The sequence below is a fragment of the Condylostylus longicornis genome, unplaced genomic scaffold, assembly GCF_029603195.1.
Source record: "Condylostylus longicornis isolate FDR11 unplaced genomic scaffold, ASM2960319v2 ptg000055l, whole genome shotgun sequence".
Classification (NCBI taxonomy): Eukaryota; Metazoa; Arthropoda; class Insecta; order Diptera; family Dolichopodidae; genus Condylostylus; species Condylostylus longicornis.
In genome coordinates, this window is record NW_026578024.1 from 967,395 (window position 1) to 979,215 (window position 11,821).

The window sequence follows — 11,821 nt, forward strand, 5'->3', positions numbered from 1 at the left end:
TTAAAATAACAATCATCTGCACTTAAACAATTTCCGGAATTGACATATTAGAATTTTATTAGTTGTAATGACTTTATTTCCCCTTGCCTGTAAGCAAGAAATAGTTGTTGGGTAAGAGGAACGAAACGAATGTATGTCAACAATTCATTCAAGAGTCGTCTTGTAAACACAGTAACCTTTAAAAATCGCAAAAAAGTAATAAAAAATTAGTTATTTATCTTCAATTGCTCTGGCAACCTGTATGGGTTTTCTTCGCTTTATAATGCACTACAAGTGTCTATTGCGTGCATAGATCTTTATAGATTAAAACATTCAGCCCTATTATGAATTCCTCTCGTAGAATTCTACGAATTAGAAATTTAGCTGCGACGTAGACATTTAAATGATCACAAATTCCTTTCGTAGAGATTATGAATCAGCAACAGCAACCCAATTTTTTTTAGCAAATATGAGGAAAAAATCTTTTTTCAACAAATATGAATTCATTTCATTGTAGGTGTTTTGGAAGAACTCAAATTCAAACAAAAAAATTGAAAATTGACGGCTATTTAGACTATTGCGGGTTATTTTTACAACGGACGTAATTTGTTATCACTTTATTACGAATATTCGTTGCATAATTTTAGTATTTCGGAATTAAGAATGTGAAATTGGTAATTTTCGGAATTTCGGAGCTCTCAACGAACCTCATGACTGACTGTAAGAAAATTCGTAACTTTTTGTGTTGCTCTGTAAATTTAAAAATTAATTAGACAATTTTAGCATTTTACATTTGTAATTTTAATGTTTTTTTGCTATATTCAAAGTTCAAATTCACGTAAAATAACTACGCATTTACTATCTGTATTTGAGATTTTTTTGATAATATACGCATATGCTATGCCATAATGTTTCTTTTCTTTTCACGAAACATTTTTTACGATATTTTAAAACAAGTATAATTGAGACAAATTGCCACATACATGCATATGTATACATATGTACATATATACTTTTTATTAACATGTTTCTATAATTTGTCAAGATCACTAAAATTTTATGTAGATTTAAATGTACATATTTATACTCGTATTTTTGATTAAAACAAATTTGGAAAATATCAGAAAAACTTTTCTGCTTACGTGATCATTCAATTAATAATTTGATGACATAGGTATCATAACTATCTTAGTACATGTGAGAGTAGATTTGTGGCGTGCATGCTTATGTTTTACTTTAGTTAACAAAAGAATTGAATTTTGACAATTTGTTTGTACATGTACAGTATTCTTTGTAATTACTAGTCAGAAAAAATATTTCACTTAAATGATAAACTGTAAATATTTCACTTAAACATTAATGATAAAAATTTTACATACATACATTATGTACAAATATAAGTTAAAATAATATAATAATAGATTAAAAATAAATCTACAGCCAATTGCCACAAATTTTTTTTGGCAGGCTTACTTTTAGGTTGACGTTTCTGTTTTGTTCAAAGCAGAACAAAAATTTGAAGTGGTCAAATAATGGGACATTTTATTTAGATACTGACTAACAATGGTACTTTATGCCGACTGTAACTTGGACATATGTACATAATTTCAAATTTTCCCGGTAATCGTTAATAAAATACGTTCTATCTCTTATTCAAGTTTAAACAAATTTTATTAAACTAGTAGTGTACTGGCAACTGCTGTTCCCTTAAGCTAAATTTAATTTTTCTGACCAAAATATAGATGCAGAGAAGAGAAAAAAAGTTACCAAATAAAACCATAAGGCAAGATTTTGAAAAAAAACTTTAGTCGTTGTCCAAAAAAATTTTTTTTTTTTCTCAATGGTTGATAATTTTTCCGAAATATAATTTTTTATTATTGGTGTGAAAAGAAAACTTCCTTTTATTCGGAATAAAATACTTTTATTTTTCGCTAATATATTTCGTGCGCTACATATGCACTTTATCAAAGCTGATTTTCTTCTGTAAATTTTCTTCTAGTCGTTGTTCTAATTTTTTTTTTAAAACGGCCATCAGTTTAATAAAAAGTAGCTAAAGTTTATGTTTACAGACTTTACAAGGAATCAACTTTATTATCAATTTATTTTTCTCTAATAATGTAATATTATTTAAAAATACATTGAAAACCTAAAATCTTAATTTGAATCACAATAATTTCAACTTTCTTCAATCAATCAAACAAATAATCACTAAAATATCTCAAACTTTCTGAAGTTCTAGATATTCATAACATCCAAAGTTTATTTAAAATTATAAAATTTGAATAATAATCAAAGCAAAAGAAACGAGAATGTAAAATAAAATGAATTTGTTTTGTAGTTTAAATTCAATTATTGTCATTTAAAATGGTGCTTATCTTCAAATGTTAACAAATACTTGTTCATATATTGACCTTAGTCAGTCCATATCTCTCATACACCGTAATTTCTTTATTACTTGCCATTTCTCAAGTAAAAAAGATCTTATATTTTACTTTAGACTTTTCAATTTGAAACGTCATGTATTGGTGAGATATTTTTTATTAAATTTGTATTCTTATTTATGCTACATTAATGTAGATTCGAAAAATCGTAATATAACCATTTACCACATGTACGCCTTTGGAAAGTATGTCGAACAAACTGATAATGATTTGATTTTAAAATATGTACAAAGTTAGATAGGATTATAAAAATTTTGAATTATTAAAAAATATTAAAAATCATATAGGTATGTAAGCTTTTCGCACGTTCTATGCATATGCAAGTGTTATTGTTATATAGTTAAATTTTTTTCCTCATTTTGTGTTTTCATGATTTTATTTAATTTTGCTCTATTTAACCAGCTTTAGGTCTGATTTAATTTTAAAATATTTTGCTAATTTGACTATTAATATTAAATCGTCGTTGATGTTTACTTAAATAGAAAAAAAATTGTAGATTTTTTTCGCAAATTTGAAATTTCACATACTGGAATTTCTAAAAATTTAATATGGCGACTTATTTTTATTATTTAATTAAAACTATTGTTTATCCACTAGTTATGGAATTGAAATATATTATTAATTTTTAGTTTTATACTAGTTTTATCTGTTTATTTAATAAAAACCTCAGTAAAAACTTTATATTAGGTTAACATTAAATATACAACCATCAATGGTTGTACATTTTATAATAAGCAATGACGCTCAGTCAAATTACTTTAATTTATTTTGATTACAGCAAGATTTTTCGTGTGATTACTGATATATTTTTGTTCCTCAATTTATTTTAAAGAATCTTGTGTTACCATTTTCTTTAAACCAGTTTCTTTTAATGACAATTCGAATATCTAGAGGCCATAGGTTTTTTTAATTGCTTAGAATGATTTGCGAGATAAGGTAGAAATGAGACAATGGCCCAAAAGTTGCCAATTATGAATGATAATCCAATTTGTTTTGATCGTAGGGTTAGTAACGGTAAGAGTTAGAGGTTCTGGAATTTCAAATTATATGTAGATATAGATTAAAAAAATTTTTTTCTTTAAAACTAATTTTTTAAGCCATATTTTTTATATAATAATGAACGCAAATACTAAGTAATATCTATATCTTTAGCAATAATACGCTTTTACTTTTACCAACTGCATAACATATTCTTCTATTTAAATTATGGCGGTCCCGCTTGAAAACTTGTGGGTTGCATTTATTTGTCTAAACAATTTGTGCTATTTTTGCTCGCAATATTTTTATTTAACTAAAAACTATTAAAAAACAGAACTTCAAGAAGTTCTTCAAAAATAATTGATTTATTCAATACGCTCTCTGACACATCAAATGGTTGAAAGAGTAATCGAAGGTTTTATTCTTTTTCCTTTCGATTCTTGTAATTACAGTTTTAATAATATAATTCTTAAAACTTAAATAACCTAAAACACTTAAATTAAAGTGTACTTAAAAAAACGAGAACAGATTTTTTAGATTTCAAATAAAATTTAAAATTTAAGAGTCATAAACAAAGTTTAAAATGGAAGCTGGCGTAGCTTACCATTTTTGTAAAGGTTTTATTTAAACACACAATTAACAAGTTATCCTACCTACCTCAATCTTAAAACTCTAAGCAAATTTTTCTCCAATGTCAATGAAATTCTTGTCGATTTTAATTAAAAAAAAATTTGAATAAAATTTGACTTACCCTTTCTTCGTTATCAACCATAGTCTCATATTTTTACGAACGCAGTAATCCAAATTTTCTAAATATGTATGTAGGTGTCCTTATTTTTTAATATCTTTTATATTTTTTATATTATTAGATACCAATAGATTATATTAATTGTCTGAATATCTGAAATAAAAAATAAATAAGTACATACATACATAATGTAAATTGATAAAAATATTTATTTTTAAAAATAAAAATTTAAATATTCGTTTTAAATATTTAAGTAAAAATACAATAAATAAATAACATGGCATTTTTCAAATTAAATCTGGCTAATCCCTAATTTATTTAATCAAGTAATATAATTTACATGTATATGAAAAGAAGTGAAGGTACAAGTAACATGTTGTAATTATTTTTCCATTTAAAAATTATGCACCAAAAGCTCAATACTAACATATATGTGCATAAAGTAATTCATTATGCCATAATACGCACATACAATTAACATACATATGACAAAAATAGACACAAAAATAAATGTTTTGATTTCAAAATTAGAATTCGAATTGGAATTAATTTGAGTAAAAATTTTAATAAAAAATATTTAAAAATATAAATTCATAAATATTTAATTTAATAGAAGTATTTTAATTTGTGAGAGAACTATCATGACGTTGCTATTTTATATGCTAATTTTCTCCTTGAAAATATTTATTTTTAATTTCTTCATGACTTTAAATATTACAGAACCAAATTATCTGGTTAATTTTAATAAAATCACAAATATCAAACCCTTTGCTTTATAAACATTGAAAACAAATATATGTATATTTAATAAAAAAAATTATATTTAACTGTTCTATTTTTAAGTTTTTTTTTATAATAGAAGCAAAATCCCTTATATTTTTTTTATTTTGAAATTGATTGATTGGTGCACTTTAATTTTCCTCTACTAAAATGGCCGTCAGTATTTTTTGCTTTCCATTTATTTCGAACAAAGGTTCATATTTTTTATCTGACCTATTCTAGGTTTTTTTTGTTGAATTTATGCGAAATTTATTGGCTGGCATTTAAATTTTTTATATTAACTTACAATTTTGTTAATTAAATTGTTTTTAATTTTTAAAAAATAAACAATCGAAAAATTTCTGACAATGAAATACCTTTTTTTCACCACGGGGAATAATCAAATCACAGAGATGGAAAAAGTTAACAAAATGCAAAAAATTATTCACCACAGGAAACGTCAAACTGTTGGGTAATGATATTTGTTTGACATTTTGAATAGGGCTGAAAAAAATTCAACTGGATTGCGAACGCGGCAATCAGATCTCTTGTCTGATTCTGATGCTCCTAATTGTATGCTTGGCTTGTTTTTCTCGTTGACGGTCATTTCCAAAAAACGCCAAACCTATTGGTATTTTTAAACTCATTTGTGTTTGAATTTTACATACTCTTGTAATTTTCCCTTCGCATGTAGAGTAATCTTTACCAGTAGGTCTTTGTTTTTACAAATGTTATAATTACAAGAATAGCAGAATTTGCATTCCATTTTTCAATTTTCTAATTTAAATGATAGGATTAGAAACGCTGTCATATTATATATTAATCCACAATTTTTATTTAAATATGGAACTATTACATAACGGTAAAAAATGTGTATATTATAGGTACAATTTAATTAACTCATCGCTCACTGCGGATGGAGTTAAAATTCCTAAATCACTGAAAATCAATGTAATATATGCTGGTGGTGTATAATCAACTAACGGATGAGCTTTTCCAATATTTTTTAAATTTCTTAAATCTTGTTTAGAATACTGGAAAATTAAATGTTTGTTATATTTCAACATTCTATTTACTTAATGAAAATAATCATTACTTTATATTCATCAGGAAGATCTCTTTGATTAAGAGGATACAATCTCGTGAATTTAAAACTTTCAGCTACAACATAAACAGGTTTTTTCATTTCCTTAGCACATACTGCCATTGTGAATGTACCAATCCTATTAATAATTCCACCACTTTCAACAACTCCCTCAGCTCCCACCATAACAAAATCGACACTCTCCATAACATATCCTATAGCAGAATCTATTATTAAAGTGCAATCGATCCCACATTTTTCCAAATCGGCACACATTTGTTTTCTAGTAATCAATATATATTTTTTCTTCAATTATTAGAAATTTTATTCAAAATTAAGTCATTTCTTACCCGTCTTTATCATGACCTCCCTCGGTTACATAAACATGAAATTTTTTGTTACTTTTGGCCGCTAGTTCCAGAGTTTGTAACACTACTCTTGATCTTGAATGCGTCAATACTCGGCATCCATCAGTGATGAACTGAACAGCTTGATTTGATACTATTTGTCTACATTCTAATAATTTAGATAGAAAAGATTTTCCTCTATTCAACATAATATTTTTACATTCTTCCATAGATTTGTCATCAAATTTAGCAAAAGTGATAAATCTTGAAAATAATTCACTTCCAGAAACTATTGCTGTTATTGGAAGTTCTGATGACCGCATGGCTAAAACAGCTGCTTGGATTGTTGAGATTAATATATGGATGGTGTCAACTACAAAAACAATAATATCTATAATAGTTCAGAAAACTTTTTAAACAATTCCTATTATCAACCATTAGACTACCAGCGTAATAATATTTAGATAACAAAGCCGGTCGGGCCTTACCAGTAGTCGAAAAGCAATTTTCAGAAAATATACTTATGTCTACAAAGCTTACATTTAGTATTTTCAAGTACCATTAACAAGGTTTTGATCGCAGCGATTCTACAATATATAAAATTAAGAAATTTTAATTTTGAAATAGAAAAATTATTTTGAAAACACTTGTTTACCCTGAAGAAAGACTTTTGTCATTATCCATTAAAGCTGTAAAATATTTTACAACTGAAACATAATACAATAAATCATTAATAATATTTTTATGAAATATATTAAAAAATATATACCATGTGCATTAAATTTGTCTTCAACCATTTTCGTCGTTTTACTTATTTTCAATTTTATCATTAAATTGTTCTGAAATAAAAATTAAGAAATTAAAAATAAACCAAAACAGATGATAGAATCAAATATGAATGAATAAAAAATGTTGATTTGTGGCAGTCAATATCTAGCGGAAGCTTTTGAAACCGAAAAAAATATAAATGTGTTTACATTTAAAACAACTTAAGAGACTTCACCTGATGCATCATTTTAACGCTCGCTACTTCTATATTCTGGGAATATTTAAGAACTTAAAAGTGTTTTCTTTTTAAACAAAAACTTATTAACTTATTAGCTTAGCAGAAAAATTTAAATTTGTTTTAGTTTTTAGTAGTGAGTCGGAAAAGCAGGTAATGTTAAAGAAGGAAAATTTAGTTGTGCAATATTGCCGAAGAGTATCGTTGTATATTGATTTTCATTATATATACATATATGTCTTTTTTGGGTATTTCTAATACATAATGTGTATGTACATTAAAGGTTGCCCGAAAACCTGATTTTCCCGGTTTTTTTTATATTTCTTCCTTGTCAAATAATGGTTCTCGAAACGATAAATTGTCCCAGTTTAGGATTTTTTAGACAAAAAGTATATTCATGAAAAATTCCGTAGACTTGAATATAATCTGAAACAAAGTTCCAGTGGACTATTTTTTCACATTGAAAATGGTTATTCAATTTGACATGTTCATTTAATATTGGCATATACTTTAACCAGCTAAAACATTATTGGAGATAACTAGTTCAGTGTTTTTTCAATACATTATGCGTTCCTTCATGATATCGTATTAAATTTTAGCTCTTAGTTAAAAATAATAAGCTTTGTCTAGTGAACGGGTTCTTCACAAAACACTATTTCATTTTTTGGCAGTTTTCTCGGGAAGAGACTTAAAGGTTTCCATTTTTCAAAATTATTCTCTTCTCAAAGTTCTTTTTTTTAAATACTAATTTCATTGCATAACAGCAGTATAGGTAGACATTTTGCCACCGGGTTGGAAAGTAAAGTCCGATATCGTAAAAGCTTAAACTTCTATAAATTAACAAATATGTACGTGATTTACTAACTGTCAAAAGTTCTTGTCTAGTTTTTTTTACATTGTATTAAAAGAGCGAACTACAAAAAATGTAATTCTTAAGTAAAAAGTTGAATTTTCATTAATTTAATTCAAATTTTAGATTGCCAAGAATGAGCACTCCAACTCAAATTTTGCGATCACTTTTACATGAATTAAGACAAGCTTCACCAAATAAATGCATCAAGAACAATTTGGCTGCAAACTATATTCTTGCACAATTTAAAAAGTATCAAACAACAGACCAAACTCTTTGTAAGGCAAGGGAAGAGATGAAATTTCTTGGTAAAACATATTTGTGTTATTTACAAAGTTTAAGAAGACATGCTGAAATTCATAAAGAATACCATGGGAGGGGTGAACGAACGGTGAAGGAAACCGCAGATATAGTCGGTTTTAAATTACCGACTGACCCCAAATGAATTAATCTAATAGTTGTACTTTGTTTTTAGTAAAAATAAAAATAGGACATTGTTGAATTTCAAATACTGTGTTTTATTTCAGGTAAATTATACTCTATTATAAGTAACCGGTGCACATTTTTCAGGTATATATATTTCATTTTCAAAGTACTTGTGCTTTTTAACAATACAGCTTAAGTGATTTTGATTCGCACTTATAATTCATTACCTGAATTTTCATGCGAAAATGACGTGTTTTCCTTCTGCCAATTCTTTAGCAGCATGAATTTATATCTTGATTTTTTCTAAATCATTTGTGATCATTTCTGCAGATGAAACTAAAGGTTTGCTTTCTTTTACCCAAAATCCTTCACTTGATAATTTTTCTGATTGCATATCAAATAAATGAAAAGCCATATTGTTAAAAATATCTCGAAAGCAGTAATTATTTTCTAAAGGAAATTCTTTAATGCACGACGATATTTTTTTTAATTCCTTGTAATTTTCATTTGCCGTTTCAGAATTCTTTGCTAAAACCTCATCTATGCTATTACAGAGTAACACAATTTTACTTAGCGAGTTTGGACTCCAATTTTGCCACAAAATATTATTTGTTAATTCCACTGGACAATGCGGCAGACAAACAAGCGTGCTGCTGTCTATAGAATAGAATCCTTCATAATTTTCAGGCGTTATTTTAATGTTTTTGGAGGTTAAAAATATTTTTTCATGTTCAGTTAAGACAGGATCATAAAATTCGACGTCTCTTATATCAAATTTTTTGATCAAAATCATAAAAAAGGCCAACTGATGCAAGCAATCAATGTTGAATGAGAATGGCCCAATTCCTAAACATATCATTCTTTTGAATTTTTCCAATTTAATCATGCTCAAAATTTTTTGCAGCGTACGTAAATTTCTTTTCAAAAAATCTGATGCTATCATTTCAACCTCTACCTTTAATAATTTCCTAAAAACAATATACTTATCTACATATATGATTACGGGTGTAATAATATATTAATAAACTAAATTTGATAATTTACTTTTCGAATAAATCCAAACTATGAAGTTGACCCACAACAGCACGCATTCTATTTTTGTTCTCATTTTTATACAGGATTTTCTTCTTGATTTTTTTTCTACCAGTTATTTCCAGGAACCCGTCTCCAATGTCTTTGTTATTAGGCATGATGTAGAACTCTAAATTGTTAATTTTTTTGCAATAAGTTGTAACTGGTATGTAATAATTAGAAAATAAATAAATATTTATATCATCAAGACAGTTGATTTTCTACTTAACATTATAATTTTGCGACATGCGATACTTTTTCAATAACGTAAAAGTAGTAAACATTGACCTATTTAAATTCACAATTGATGCTAGAGAGTATTCAAAAAGGAAATTGATTGACAGTGCTTATTTCTTGTGACTGCATTTGTAAAATTGCAAATGTATTTACAGCAAAATGATATTCTTCTCTTTTTTTCGCTTAGAGTTTGCTTTCACAAAAATGACTAAAACTAATAACTTCTATATTGAAATGAAATGTGGACCTTTTTGAATAATACATCAAAAAATCAAATTTCAAGTCAAAATGTTAAGTAAAATTTTTAAAGAAAAAAGGGCCCTTATAGCTTCCATAAGAATACGTGTAAATTCTACTAAAGTAAGGAGCATTTTTACTTCTATTTCGCCAAAATCTTTAGGTAAATTTCTATCTTTGTTTCAAGCATTGTCAAAATTGACATTAAATGCCAAATATTGTTTTTTTTTTTTCTTGGAAAAGCATTCAACGCTGGCAAAAAAATTAAATAAAGGAAGATTTGTGATTTTTTCCTTTTTAAGTTAGTGAAGTCTGTGAATGAAAAATTATGAAATATATAAAAAAAATATAACAAAAAAAAAACAATTACTTTTATTACAATAACAAAAGAAGAAGGTCCATAATTTTAACTTGTAGTTCCCATTCAATAAAACAAATGGATGTTTTCCAGCATTTCAATAATTAAAAGAATTTTTAAAACACATTTTAATAATTAAAAGATATATTTATTCAATATTGTTAAATTTTCAAAATTCATAATTCGTAAATTTATTAAGTTTTTCAATTTGCAAAGAAAGTATTTGCCTTTGTTTTGTTTTTAACTAAAATCTGTTCGGTCAGATGACATAATTTTACCATTTTGGAGGCTTTTTTTTCTAAGCAATATTTATTTTCTTATTATTTTAAACATTAGTTTGTTTAATAAAATGTACAATATAAAAAAATTTTTAAATAATTTATTAAAAATTTTTAAATAAAAAATTTTTTTTAATAGTTTGCCGTTTTCCAAAGAATAGTGAAACGAAATGTAAAGAATGTGGAGTGAAGAAGTTTTTATTTCAATATTTTACCAAGCAGTGCATATGTTCATAACGTTTTGACTCAAAATATGAAAAGAAATTATATGGTAGAATTTATTTAACCCGATTACTTTTTTAATTTCTATGTAATAAATATATTTTTTAAATGTAACTTGTTTTAATAATATTTCCTTTTATAGAGTGAATATTTGGTCAACAAAGAATATGTGAAGAGGCACCGTTGCGGTTCAATCCAGCAATTAAAGTAAAATGTTAATATAATTTTTTTTAACTTATTTATCTTAAAAATTGCAGATTCAAATTTTATAGTAGGGGCCAAATAAAAAAAATGAAGAAGTACGCTCCTGTTACAACTTTGACAATGCTTGGAACAAAAAAGAAGTATTTTGTATTCATTTATCGTTATTGCTAAATATTTTAAAAATATTTGTGTATTAACAAATCAAGTTTTAAAAGGAAAATATAAATAGGTGTACAACAATAGACAACTTCAATGTGAAACAGTATTTTAAAAAATGTTTTATTTTTAAATTTATGTTCACAATTCAAATTTATATATATATGTAAATATATATATGTATATATATAAAAATATATATATAAATAAAAAATAATGAAATATACTGTTAAATAAGACTTTTAAAATTGAACCTTCTTGACTGGAATAAAAAATATGTCAATCAACTGCCAAAATGATTAATCAATATTAACTATAGGTTTACATAGGTAAATTCTGGCAAAAAAGTTGCAATACATACAAAAATTTGCAAAACACGCTTTAATTTTTGTTCAACACTAGTAAGATAATTTTGGCACCTGTAATTTAAGCAACTAATTTGC

General features: G+C 25.9%; 4 protein-coding genes across 5 annotated transcripts in view; 1 reads left to right on the top strand and 3 right to left on the bottom strand.

Moving 5' to 3' along the window:
• The window catches only part of LOC129611644 (AN1-type zinc finger protein 5), a 71,554-nt gene extending 66,271 nt beyond the window's left edge, over window positions 1–5,283 (bottom strand). The window contains exons 1-2 of the mRNA XM_055524868.1: window positions 5,213–5,283; window positions 4,150–4,299 (exon numbers count right to left, since the gene is read on the bottom strand). The gene's annotated coding sequence lies outside the window, so the exon portion shown is untranslated. The remainder of the gene's footprint in view (window positions 1–4,149; window positions 4,300–5,212) is intronic.
• Window positions 5,284–5,715: 432 nt separating this feature from the next.
• LOC129612001 (translation initiation factor eIF-2B subunit alpha) lies at window positions 5,716–7,230 on the bottom strand. The gene is made up of 6 exons (XM_055525442.1): window positions 7,106–7,230; window positions 6,992–7,043; window positions 6,877–6,923; window positions 6,340–6,709; window positions 6,002–6,272; window positions 5,716–5,939 (listed from the first exon to the last, which is right to left on the bottom strand). The coding sequence occupies exons 1-6, from the start codon at window positions 7,164–7,166 to the stop codon at window positions 5,784–5,786; spliced, it is 957 nt and encodes a 318-aa protein (XP_055381417.1). The 5' UTR covers window positions 7,167–7,230; the 3' UTR covers window positions 5,716–5,783.
• Window positions 7,231–8,126: 896 nt separating this feature from the next.
• Window positions 8,127–8,698, top strand: LOC129611899 (protein FMC1 homolog). Its single transcript, XM_055525315.1, has 2 exons — window positions 8,127–8,264; window positions 8,316–8,698. The coding sequence occupies exon 2, from the start codon at window positions 8,326–8,328 to the stop codon at window positions 8,632–8,634; it is 309 nt and encodes a 102-aa protein (XP_055381290.1). The 5' UTR covers window positions 8,127–8,264; window positions 8,316–8,325; the 3' UTR covers window positions 8,635–8,698.
• Window positions 8,690–9,942, bottom strand: LOC129611898 (SRR1-like protein). Of its 2 annotated transcripts, none has more exons than XM_055525313.1 (2): window positions 9,660–9,942; window positions 8,690–9,583 (listed from the first exon to the last, which is right to left on the bottom strand). In XM_055525313.1, exons 1-2 carry the CDS (start codon window positions 9,803–9,805, stop codon window positions 8,902–8,904), a joined length of 828 nt encoding a protein of 275 aa, XP_055381288.1. In that variant the 5' UTR covers window positions 9,806–9,942; the 3' UTR covers window positions 8,690–8,901. The 2 variants fall into 2 exon arrangements, with proteins under 2 accessions (XP_055381288.1, XP_055381289.1); XM_055525314.1 differs by having other exon boundaries at window positions 8,690–9,602; window positions 9,660–9,868.
• Window positions 9,943–11,821: the final 1,879 nt, after the last annotated feature.

Bases quoted from the DNA above. Each gene is read 5' to 3' on its own strand.
- LOC129612001 (XM_055525442.1), bottom strand. From the start codon at position 7,166: ATGATAAAATTGAAAATAAGTAAAACGACGAAAATGGTTGAAGACAAA. The intron at 7,044-7,105 runs GTATATATTTTT...ATTATGTTTCAG, and splicing joins AGACAAATTTAATGCACATG to TTGTAAAATATTTTACAGCT. The intron at 6,924-6,991 runs GTAAACAAGTGT...TATATATTGTAG, and splicing joins GACAAAAGTCTTTCTTCAGG to AATCGCTGCGATCAAAACCT.
- LOC129611899 (XM_055525315.1), top strand. From the start codon at position 8,326: ATGAGCACTCCAACTCAAATTTTGCGATCACTTTTACATGAATTAAGA.
- LOC129611898 (XM_055525313.1), bottom strand. From the start codon at position 9,805: ATGCCTAATAACAAAGACATTGGAGACGGGTTCCTGGAAATAACTGGT. The intron at 9,584-9,659 runs GTAAATTATCAA...TATTGTTTTTAG, and splicing joins AGTTTGGATTTATTCGAAAA to GAAATTATTAAAGGTAGAGG.